This window comes from Protomyctophum parallelum (assembly GCF_964188405.1).
Source record: "Protomyctophum parallelum genome assembly, chromosome: 17".
In the NCBI taxonomy this organism is placed as follows: Eukaryota; Metazoa; Chordata; class Actinopteri; order Myctophiformes; family Myctophidae; genus Protomyctophum; species Protomyctophum parallelum.
The window spans coordinates 36,686,123-36,699,417 of record NC_139719.1 but is presented as its reverse complement, the minus strand read 5'-3'; the positions used below and the strand labels follow the sequence as shown (position 1 = coordinate 36,699,417).

General features: G+C 41.3%; 1 protein-coding gene across 1 annotated transcript; it reads right to left on the bottom strand.

Moving 5' to 3' along the window:
- Nucleotides 1-5,766: 5,766 nt before the first annotated feature.
- Nucleotides 5,767-13,092, bottom strand: csdc2a (cold shock domain containing C2, RNA binding a; the record flags this gene model as incomplete). Its single annotated transcript, XM_083788297.1, has 4 exons — nt 12,978-13,092; nt 8,579-8,766; nt 7,549-7,671; nt 5,767-5,929 (listed from the first exon to the last, which is right to left on the bottom strand). Exons 2-4 carry the CDS (start codon nt 8,758-8,760, stop codon nt 5,767-5,769), a joined length of 468 nt encoding a protein of 155 aa, XP_083644423.1. The 5' UTR covers nt 8,761-8,766; nt 12,978-13,092.
- Between the last annotated feature and the right edge of the window lie 203 nt (nt 13,093-13,295).

Below are 13,295 nucleotides of genomic sequence, written 5' to 3'. Positions count from 1 at the left end.
ACACACACACACACACACACACACACACACACACACACACACACACACACACACACACACACACAGAGAGAGACACGGCATAAATTGTCAGACTGATTTAAAATTTCCCACACCCTTCTGTGAAACACTGATATAATACAACTCATTCATCACAATGACATGCAAAGGGAATAAAGCTCAAAGGCAGGTGTGTGCGTGTGTGTGTGTGTGTGTGTGTGTGTGTGTGTGCGTGCGTGCAAGCGCACGTGCACGTGCATGCGTGTGCTGTGAACTTGCTTTGACTGAATTTGATTACGTATAGATTAGATTAGATGTCCTTTATTATCCACAAGGGGAAATCGTTGTGCTCTGGTCAATGCAGCCAAGACCCAGCCCGCAACAGCCCTGCCAATCGGGCCCAAGCGTTGGTCTGGCGAGAGGGAGCCCCGGGTTCAATACCCGCGTCTGCGTAATGCTATAGGCTACATTCAAAACAAGACAAGACAATACAATGTCATAAATACACCACAATTTAAACACCCAGCAAAATACTTCAATGTTCTAAAAAGGTACATGCCTATTTACCTAATTATACATCTTAAAGGGTCTTTAAAATAATGCAATGACCTCTCCAAACTTGTGGAACGCCCTGAATAGTGGACTATTAGATTGTCAGATATGAGGTCTGTATTGCACTCTGCCATCCTAGATCTAAACATATTTGTGCTTGTGAAGCTCAGAGTTCCATATGGCTTTATAATAACATTTCACTGTCTCACCAGCTGTTCTGCTTCATATAAACTGTCAATACAAAAAACATCTTGTTTGCTTAACCATATGAATCCCCGTATTCAGAGGGTTTGTGAGCTTGTATTAAGACTATACAATAGAAGGTACCTTTTTTTTTTTTATCCAAATGAAAAATCTACCAACAGTTCCCCTTTCCATTGGTTCTCATTATCTACACTGGATGCAGACTTATGTTGGGTTGCTTCAGAATCATGTAGTATAAACAAGAGTTAATTTGCATTCAACTGGTGTTCCACATTAGCAATAACAGCACATTTGTCTGGTTTTACTTTCCAGGATTTGTTTCCAGGAAATCAGCACAAGAGCTGAAACTCACAGTTACACAAGAGGTATGAATGTAACCCCAGTCAGACTGGCAATAGGGCTTTCACATTAATTTCTCGTTGACCCAGTTCCTATGAAGTCATTTATTAATGCTTCAGCAACCAATGGATGGAACTTCAACAGCAGTTTGCAGATGCCCTCTATGGAGCTCACTGCTTTTACAGGCAGGTCAGGTCACTCACAGCATAATGGTACAGCAGAGGCACCATCTCAAGCTATTACTGTATATCTAGAATAATAGGAGGAAACATGGCTGGTAATAGATCTATTAGATCCTAATTATAACTAAAAGAATTGTGCAAAAAATGGTATAACGTTATGCATTCTTTTTTTGAGGAGCCCCTCCTATATACAGGTTTAATGTTTGTTTTTAGTTCAATGTTTGTTTTAAAAACGGCATTGACAATAAAGGGAAAATATACCTTTACCTAACAAACATTAAATGTCATCAACAATAAAGATAATTTAATGTTTGTTTTGTCACCGTTTGTTTTACATCACCATTACATCACCTAATCAACATGAGTTAGACTTTAATACATTAGCGCCCCTCACTTCACACGGGTGTGATTTTTAATCGTTAATTGTAGTTAAGGGCTTTTATTTTCCACAAACTCATCCACCAAAAGTCCAGACAATATAGTTCAGTGCAATAATTCTCAATAGCACACTGTATTACAGGCAACAAATATAAAGAAAGGACAAAAAGATAAATAAATACTTGGGCAACACTCCTTAACAAAACCCAAACAGGATGAGCGCTCTCTTCAGGCTGTACCTTGATCCCACAAGGCCTGTAGCTCTCCCTCAGGGATGTTATGTGTCAAAGCCCACATCCAACTAACTTGTCTGTGCCTGCAGCCTCCCTTAAATAGGAGTGGATCCTACCACAGGACACAGAATCAATTAGCAACATTTCTTCTCAATAAATACTTTCAAATAAATACTGCCATAAATAACACCTTGAAAAGTAACCTAAACATTCTCAATTATGCGTTACAATTAAACAAGTATAAATCAGCCTGTAAACTCAATGACAATAAGACAGCATAAGAAACACCCCTCTCCTGCATAGCACTTTTGGCCCCTTCCTACTCAAGGGAAATGCCAACAGCAGTGCAGGAGAGACAATTGGCAATCAGTGATCATTTAAACTCCAACACACAATTTTAAAATAGTCCTTGCATGTTATAGAACGCAGTGTCATGTGTCTTTGTATATGGGGCACGGGTTGCCCCGTGACAATACTCATTATATTTAATTTAACATAACACTGAATACTCATAGTATATTATTTGCGACTGCAGGTCGAAAACGTGCATTTCCCGTCAGTTGGTTGGTTGGTTGGTCCGTCACCCCAGGCCTGACACTGCCCCCGCTGCCACCCTTGGATCTGGAGCAACCTGTTCTGACATTCCATATGTTGATCTGACCTCATCAAACCCCGTACAGTACACTCAAGACACGCTCCATATATGGCCAGTACAGAATTCATTCCATATGTTGATCTGACCCCCCATGTAGATAGATAGATAGATAGATAGCGCTCGTCTGCTGTCACCTAGGCGGATGCATGCACACGACCCCGCCCTTTAGGGTGAGGTCGCTTCTCGCCCTCAGGCGTCTTACTGGTAGTATACTACATTAAATATAGCCTACACTACAGTACCTTCACAAGCAATCTATCTGAATGTATGTAGCCCATGGTGGGTTCCCCAATATAGGCCACATGTCTGTGTCCAGGTGGTGTTCGTTGACACTCGTCAACGATCACCAGGGAGGCAATTATGATTCTGCAACTGTTAAATAGGTCTTCTACAATCTACATCTTTGGTTTTTAACCCTTTTCATATCAAGGCCCATTATGTATTCTGCATTTGATGAGATTTTGCCTTGCAGACCCAAAATGCTGTAGGCCTATTGATGTTGGTGCCATAGGAGAAATAACAGGAAAAATTAACTTAAGTAAGGCAGAATGTTTAACAATAATTTAACTCATGAGAGTGCAGGTCCATTTGGTTTCATTTTACATTCTCAAGAGTTAAAGGAGCATTCAGTGATTTGGAAAACCCCAATGCTATAAGTCTACATAAAATGCTGTCTAAGTTACATAAGTTGAGCCTTTGCATACGCCTGTAGGAGGTCAAGGCTAGTGCAAGTACTACTAAGTGCTATGGGCTAATGGAGTCTGAAGAGGTGCGTTTTCAGACTGCGGCGGAAGACTGGGAGGGAGTGAATCAGTAGTTCTGATTGCAATGGGAAGTGCATTCCATAGTTTTGGAGACAGAAGGGAGAAGAGTTTGGGACGTGTGGAGCTTTCAAGGACCACTGGTGGTCCCCGCACCCCTGGTTGAGAACCACAGTTCTATATCTATTGTATGTATATTATTATGTATGTAAAATGCATGTTGTCCTATATACTGTATCAATAGTATACATTTGAAATGTATTTCAGAAAATAAGCGAGATTCGTACTTTTACTTTTTGGACCGACTGGTGAATCTATAAAACATATGGTGATTTAAAAAAGCTAAACAGAGCAGAATAAAAAGGAATAGAATAGGGGAGAGAAAAACACAGCACGTATACAGTAGTACGTTTTTATTTAAATTAGATTTTAATGACAAAATACAGTGTCACAGTGATTTGACCAAAAACAAATACCGGTAAATAAAAGTGCTTGCGATCACAATCAAATCTCAAAATGAATGCATCTGCGGCAAAGAAATCAAGCTACAGTACATTAATGTATGATGTAATCCAGTGGTGGACAGTAAGGAAGTATATTTAATTGAGTACTGTAGTTAGTTAAATTATTTGTATTTCCTACTTGAGTATTCATATTTTTAGATACCGTACTTTCACTCGACTACATTTCCAAAAACAAATATCATGATTTGACTCAATGCGACGGCACGCGTTGTGAGCTTGTAGATCTGCAAATTTGACTATTTTTGATAATTTCTGTAAAATCTGCATTGATATTGACAACTTACAGTATTTACGTTTTTAAATCACTGTGATGATTTAACAGCAAGTACTCCACTACTTTAACTGAAGTACAACTTTGACAGAACTTTCACTTGAGTAATTGAGTAATATTTGACCAGGAGTATATACGCTTTGAAGTACTGGAGTTGAGTACTTTGTCCACCACTGATTGAATCACAATCATGGTGATGACTTAAAGGTGTGATTAGAGATGCATAGAAACCTGACATGGACACATTTCAAGAAGGCTCCAGTTACATTCTGTATGTGTTGCTGCATGAGGAAAAAGAATGGTCACATTCTAAGATAATGAAACACAACAATTGGTACAGAATGTGTGAATTTCCAAAAGTAACGTTTTTTCTTTCTTTTTTCTTTTCTTGTTTTTGTCGTCTACATCAATTCATTATATTAAAAAAGGGAAACAAGGATTCCAAGATTTTGTCCTTCTACATGTGATATAGCATAGCTGAAATGGGCTTCAACAAGACAGCATCATTAGAGTGAATAGTGTACATACATAAACAAGCCTAGATTAGCACAAATATAACACACCGCTTGTGCCAATTTTGACTTTTAGCTTAAATTAGCTAAAAATGAAAATAAATAAGTCAATAAATAAATAATTATAATTATAAACTCATAATTTAGGACACATGTTGTTGATTTTTGTTCATATGTTGTTTTGTTCACAGTTTGCCATGTCGCATGAAACCTACTGTCACGTTGCGATACGTTTATGTCAGGAGCTTGTAGTTCGGCTATTGCCACAGGATGTCCATCCCAGAATAGGGATGCTATGGGTTCATGTTGTTAAACCAAACCTGGCCTGGCCTTTACTGCCGTGTCTACGCACTCTGGATTTGATTTTCCATTGTCACACAGTTTTACTGGACTGACCTTTGAAACACCCAAATGTACAGTAGTAGCAAATCACCCCTGTGAAAACTTGCCAACGCTGACTTCAACAACTGTATTCCCTTAAAAATACTTTATATCATGTTAAGCATAATAGCTGCATCTCTGCCGAAATACATCTTCACACGATTACTCCATCATCCGTCGGTTTCCTATGCCCCTTCCCTCTATGCTTTCCTCCCATTCCTTAATTTTCCCTCATCTATCTCCAGCCCCCTCTCTACCACTGTAACGGATGGCCGTCATAGGGGTTGGCTACAACACAATGTCTCTTATTTTGGAACTAAAACCACGAAAAACCATTCCACCTCTGAAATGTCTATCTGTAGCCATAAAAAACCAGTCAATCTTCCCAAATGCTCATGCAAACGTCACATGTGACGTGTGGCATACATACAGTACACTACACATACTACACGCATACATACAGTACACACCAGCAGACCTGTCCCAAAACATTCTTATAGACCACCTTTCACCATCACCCAATAAACCACAACCTATTCCTTCCACCACAGTGAAAGATATAACTTAAACCTAGACCCTCTTCACATAACCTCCTTTTCTTTTCCCAGAAGCCAGAGACAATTCCCCAAAGCCAGTTCATCCCATCACAACATGACCTCTGACCTCTGACTCAATGGTTTCCCCCCGAAAGCCTGTTCTCTCACTCCCCAGAAGTAACAGCGGAAACCACCAGAACGAAGACAATGACCACCCAAACCCCCTCCACCCAGCCCTGGTCTAGGAGCTGAAGATCTGGCCTGACCAGGTCTCGTGTTTGGTGACTGGGTTCAAGTGGGTAATCACCACATCCACTGCCTGGAACTTCTGGTTCTTGGGTGGGATGTGAGTCACCTTGTATGTGACCTCGTCTCCTTCCATTGGCACGTATTCTCCATCGATGCTGTTGGGGAAACACAGGGTAGAGATCGGACGAGAAGGGTGGGGGGGATGAGGGTTTGGATGATGACATGAATTCGTTTTGACGAAGCTCTTAAGCATATGTTATAGCATTTCTGTTAGATATTTTTGATTTGAGCATTCTTTTTTATAGAATCTTTAATTCCACCCCAGCTTTAGTCATCACATTGACGGCAGGAGACATGGGTCTGGGGAGGATGCAGACAACCACGTCTCCTCTCATTCATGAAAGCTACCAAATGTGTTCATTGCAGTGCCTGGCCAAGCTGGAGACGTTGCCAGGAAGCAAAATCTGAAACAGACCAGAGACATATCCTGCCTGTGGTGTTTCTGACATTGTTACTAACCATTGTCTGAATGTTTGCAATAGAAATGTGAAAAAGAGGAAAACGCAAAAGGCACAAATGAGCGGTGCCTTGAATCATGATGATGATGTATGGTGGCGATGATGTATGATGAAGTGATCATACATCACTTTTAGGTGAGTGGGGGGCGACCTACACACAAAGCTGTCCTTAATACTTCTTGTGATTTCTCAATAGGACTGGGTTTTTTTGTTTTTTACAGTTGAATGGGGTTGGAGATAGCATAGCATAATATCTATACTGTCTCCAATATGGTGGTAGCTTATGTCTAATGTATTATTGATGCACAAGAATCAATGGGTGATTCTCAAATCTCAAACCTATCTATCTCAATTTTCCTTCAATAATTTTCCCTCTCTATATATTCTGATACAGGGATGTTATTTATGGGAAGACGGCCTGTTCAACTCTCAAAACCTTAGATGCAGTAGGCTATAACTCTGCATTAAACATTAATTACACCAAAAACAGTATACCAAAAACACTGGCGTGCCTGCTCTATCGGTGAGGAGGGATCAGCTTTTGTTTTTATTTATTCATAAGGTATTTTACAAAAGGCATCTCTCAGCCCTGCTTGCTTGGAATGTTGGTAGCCACTGTACACGTTTACAGACATGGTTCACCCTGCAGGTACCAAATCTCCACAGAGTTGAAGTAGGAAGATCTGCTTTATGTTACTGTGGCCCACATACCTTGAATAATGCTTAAAATATGCTTTATGCTGTAAGCTGACCTCATTATAGGGCCATTCACACTGAGCGCTATAACTGCCGTATAACTAAATAATAATATCTGGGATCTATATAGAGCTTTTCATAAGTACTCAAAGACGCTTTACATATGTGGGGACCAGAACATAGAAAAATGATGGAGCTTGCAGAGGGAAAAGAAATCACCCACTTCTTTACACCAGTGGTAGCTCAAGACCCAAAAGCAAATGTTGACGTTTGCCCGAGACCCAAATTTGTAATAGCAGATCTACAAGCTCACAACACGTCACTTCATGCCACATTGTGAGCTTGTAGATCTAAACTTTCACTACTTTTTATGGAAAATTGATTTTGTTTTTAATCCTGATTTTCTCCTATAAACGTTTTAAAATATTTACTCGCGACCCATAAAAATTGGTCCGCAACTGAAAGATGGGTCCCTGTTTGGGAAACAGTGCTTTACACCTCCTGCAAATCTATGATGTGAAAATGAAGTGATTGTGATTGTGCTGAGTTCTGCCACTCACTCAGAGATGTGGACGAAGATGTCCTCTCCACCATTGGAAGGTTGTATGAAGCCATGACCCTGTGACCTGGAAAAGTTCTTACACACTCCTTTAAACACTGGGCCAGATCTGGCCCGCACCGTACTGTCCACGCACGCATGCACGCACGCACGCACGCACGCACGCACGCACGCACACACACACACACACACACACACACACACACACACACACACACACACACACAGAAGTTTAATTTAATTTGTCAGTTTTTTGTATTTTAATGCAACATGCACTAATACTAAATAATACAGTATATTCTGTATATCACGCTCATGAAGCTCTTTGCACCGGACTTTAGTTGAATAAACTAAAATTACGCTTTAATACCTCCTGTCAGCCGGTATTGGTCCAACCTGATGACATACACAGATAAAATGTTTTGTGGAGTTTTATTTTATTATTGTTATTTTATGGCATTTTAAGATTAGAGGGGTAAGTTAGAGGGGTGAGAGAGATATGAGATGTGTTTGTGTTTTCTACCAATACTTGGCAATGTTATTTGTGCCAAGAGAGCTTCTTAAATTGAATTGTGAGAGGAAGCGAGAGAGGAATGGAAAGATAAGGGATTCAAATCAACACTGTTGAATGTTTGAATGTTTTAAAACAGGCCTGAAAACCTTCCTGTTTCGGAAGGCCTTTTTGTGCTGAACTGTCGCTTTGCACTGTTTTGCACTGTTTTTGTTAACCCTGTTTTTAACCTTTTATGATAGATCATATGTTTTTAACCTTGTAGCACTCTGAGATTCCTTGTGAATGAAAAGTGCAATATAAATAAAATTCATTATTATTATTTATTATTACTAGTTTAACACTAAATATTGACCCAAATGGCCATTACTGGGTCCATTTGGTGGAGAGAGAGAGAGGCGGCATCAGGGAGATCGAAGCGAAGATGAAAAGAAACACATCTTGCAGAAAGAAGAATAGAAATCTAAAACTATTGCATATCCTGGCAACACACAGACACACACCCATTGTTGCTACTCACGCTGAGTACGTCCGTGTGCGTTTGGTGGGCAGTGGGCTGGGCAGGTCCCCTGGCTGGGGTGGTTTTCTGTCCCTCTCCCACACGCGGCTGCCTTCCCTCAGGAAGGGGAAAGAGAGCTGGAGGGGGATCTGGGGTGAGGGCAGTGGGGCGGCGGCCGGCGAAGGGGGGTCCGGGTCAGCCATCTCCTGCTGTTGGAAGGGTTAGGAGAGAGAAGGATGGAGATTTATTTTGGGTACAGAACAGTAGCTCAGTGGTTTTGGTCCATCTCTGGAACCAAGAAGAAAGAGAATCAGTAAAGATAAAAGGGAGAGAGACACAGATGGAAACTTTTGAAACGTCTCGGATATGAGAACGGCCTAAGAAAGAAAGAAAGAGACAGAGAGAGAGGGGTCGAGGGGTGACAGGGAGAGAGAGAAGTAAGTAAAGTTATTTTAAGGTTAATCAAACAAGCAGAGAGGAAAGACAAATGGGTGAGGGTACACTTTGTGAATTGGAAGAGAAAGTGATGACATCACACAGGTGGACAGGAGAAATCGTTTCCTGATGATAAAGAGAGAGAACGGCTGTGAATAGATGAGAGGGAATCAGAGAGTAGAGAATGAGAAAAGGTTGTGGAGGGACCCGGGGCTCAGGGAGATAGAGAGAGGCTGGGTGGGAGGTTAGAGGGGTGAGAGAGATATGAGATGTGTTTGTGTTTTCTACCAATACAATCTTATTTGTGCCAAGAGAGCTTCTTAAATTGAATTATGTGAGAGGAAGCGAGAGAGGAATGGAAAGATAAGGGATTCAAATCAACGTGCAGACGGAATGAGAAGGGTACATGGCGATTAGGTCCTTTTGGGTCACAGAAAATAATAACTACACACACATATGCACACACAAAGGCAATGTGAGTGAAAAACAACAACAAAGCATGAAAGCAATGTGATTAACACAGCATTAGGGTGTGATATACAGTATATCATAATTATGGCTTTGTAAATGTCCCAAGACAATCCCAATAATTATCCTGCTTCTCTTGGACTGCAGTGTGGTTCATCACACTTCACCAACATCCATCGTTGTATTGGTCTTGCCTGACTGTAAGCCAAATTGGTTATTTTAAAAGTATTCGTTCTCAATTAGGCACGAAATGGTAGCCAGAGTTTGCAGTCAGTAAATTATGCAAAAATAACACAGCATTTTATCTGGGGTCAGAGTTCCTGGTTAACAAAATTACATTCCAGTTCTGTTCATTAGAAATATTTAACTTCTAATTTTCTTTCTTGAAAAAGGAACAATTGAGCAGAAACCTCAACATGGGTGTGAAAAGGCTGGCCGATGACACGAGGCTCCACAAAGTAGACAAGGTAGATTTTGGGGTATTTTATTTACCTCCAATTAACAAACGGTGAAAGCCAGCGACAATACAAAAATAAATAATACTGGCCAAAACAATGTTCCAAAAATAGAAAACAGAAATGAACACTTAAGGAATTTAAGAACAGGCAATGCCGTCCATGGCATTCTCTGGCTTCTGTGGATTAACACCATCTAATAATTGTCTCCACCAGGCCGAAGGTATGTTTTGCACTCCATCCGTCCGTCCGTGTGTGTACAGCTAATCTCCGGCTAAGGTTGGCACGGCCCAAAACTCTGCCCCAATTATTCCACAACGGCCTGTTATAGCGCCACCATAAGGCAGACTTTTGCATAACACATTTCTTTATATTACTCGTCTCGTACACATTTTATCCATACATCACGCAACTCGTATACACCATCTCTATAGTCATGTGATCAACACGGACCATTCCGCGTCTCCATATTCCATCCCCATTGGCTAAGATTGCCTTCCAAAGTTCTGCAGATTTGTCCGTTTTGAACAAAATGCCTCAAATGCTGAACACAGTGTGCGCTTTCTGTGAAATTATGCACATACATTACCACACTATGCAGAGGAAGAAATGCCACATAAAACAAATCGGACTCATGGTGGCGCTATAACAGGCCAATTTATGTTCTTATAATTGCACCGATCTGTGTACAACTTTGCATGCTCACTCCCTAGAGGCCAAGACTAAACTTTGAGGCCAATTTCTGCTGAACTTAAACACTTACTGTAAATCGCTCGGGATTAAGAGCATCTGCTAAATGCCTAAATTGTAAATTGCTTTTATCCTGGTGGAGACCTGTGTCCCGAGGGGCACTTTTTCTAGTTTTATTTTGTACCTGTACCTGTAAAGGTATGTAACTCTCTCATTGCGAACATTATGATGCCTGTGTTACTGTTAGCATGACTAACAATAAAATGAAAACAATAATGTAAGACAAGGCCTGGGCTGCCGATGTGGTGGTCCGGGCAATGCCAGCCTGACAGCGTGTCAGAGGTTCGAATCGCGATCCTGATGACCTTTGCTGTGTGTCACTCCCCATCTCTCAACCCATTTCCTTTGAGTACCGTCCTATGAATAAAGGCCTAACCCCCCCCCCCCCCCCCCCCCCCCCAAAAAAAAGAAAAGGGAAAAACTAATCTTAAACGATAGACAAGACAAGACTAGAATAATACCAAAAGTGATATGAAAAGGAAGATAAATCAAAATGTATGGATCCTTGATGGCAACGATCTTCAGTTTAACCACGCTCTTCATCTAGTGCACGTCTGCAGAGCGTGACAATTTAAAGATTGATGAGTTTAATGTGTGGCATGCAGGACCCATCTCTATCCATCTCTCTCTCTGTCTCTCTTTCTCTGTCTTTCCCTGACCGTGTATGTGTGTGGGAACTGGGAAGGAGTGTCATGAGCTAAATATAGTAGGGTGCATAGAGGGAGGACGCTTGTCCTTCTCTGCCATCAGGGTCAGGGTGGAGACTGCCTGACTGCATGGGAGATGCCCTGCAAACAACTTAAACTTTTTTGTCACATTATCAAATATCACAGGTTTACATGACTTGTGTGGAAAAGGTGGGTGAAATTCTTTGTCGTACAATCTCCCATGATTTGCAGTTTCAAGAAAGGGGGAAAGAATAGAGAAAGATACAGGAAAACGGTTCAGATAACTTGAACCTGGTTGGGGTTGGCATGTCAACGTCACAATATAGCTTATCGCAATGTTGGACACAGTTAAGGCTCATTTCAACTTCATAATGCGATCATGCTAGAATGGGCTTTATTATTGCTTCATAACTGTTAAGAAAACAAATAATCCACATTGAGTGAGGTTGTGCGATATCAGATGTGCTCCCTGACAGAGTCAATACTTCAATAACAAAAAACAAAACAAAAAAATGACCTGAGCATTAAGTAACACGCTGTTCAAAGGTAGTATTCATCATAAAGCATGCCAGGATAAACGTTATCATCTCTCGTTCCCTATCGCATTTGAGAGGTTGCAAAGTGGTCACTGTCTGTTGAAGAGGAACACGGGCAGACTTTTATCCTCCTGACATCACAATGGGGAGTGAGGGTGTTGATGGAATGATGGTGACTGCACAGATTCACTAACACTGTTGTATCTCTCTCTCTCTCTCTCTCTCTCTCACACACACACACACACACACCTCTACAACACTTCATGTAATAAGGTAACTATAAAGCTACATGTGGGCAGCCTCTTTCTGAAAGTTGGCAAATTAGCCTACTCATGCTGGTCGGGCTGTAACCTAGATGATACTAGACTAGAGAGTTAAAGAAAGAGACAGAGAAACTGAGACAAAGGGCCAGCTGGAGCAAGCCTTGCAAGTTGTACCTCCCCAAAAACCAGGCCACGCCGGTGGCTGTAGAAATCAGCATGGGAGACACGTGTATAGTTCCTCTGCGTGTACGCGCGCGCACACACACACACACACACACACACACACACACACACACACACACACACGCACACGCACACGCACACGCACACACACACACACACACACACACACACACACACACACACACACACACACACACACACACACACACAAAACACACACATGCGCGCGCGCCTTCAAACTTTAAATAAACAACTTTTGGAGATAAAAGTGGCTGTTTAGGGACGAGTAGCCTGGGGGGTGTAATGAAATATACTAAATTATTCACCCATAAAAGCATGCAGCCGCCTCACAGGCGTCTTGATTCCAGAACATTCTCACATATAGAGACAAGGAGAAGAATGGATGCTCTAGTCCAACTGGCCGTCAAAACAAAATGCGTCCTCGACCTGGGCTGGCAATGTCTGGCATAAAATGTTTTTGATATATAAAATATAGGCTAATAACATAACTATAATAACAATAATAATCATCATTATTATCATAATTGTATCCAAAATAGTAAATACTGATATAAAACAAAGCGGACAGGGCAGGCCGATAAAAAACAAATCTCGGTATCTAAAGCTTAAAATGTCCATAAACGCTAATATCGATCTCTTACCGTAAAACGCCCAGCCTTTGTCACGCTATCCGTGCGGTAGCTTGACTTTTGATGTTACTTAATGTTATTGTTAGGCCTATAATGCAATCCGATAAAAAGCAGCATGGACATGTGGTGTAGTAACTCTCTTGGTATGGATGTAGCGCAAGCGGATCTGTCTAGTGTCTACACTGGGCTGGATGAAAGCATCAACTGAAAAGGAGAGAGAGAGAGATGGAGGGGGTGGGGTGCATCGTCACCATCGTGCATGCTTTACCCTTAGCCTTACCGACACAATGAAATCACCAGCCAGGCAGCAGCAGGTGCAACTCTGAGCCA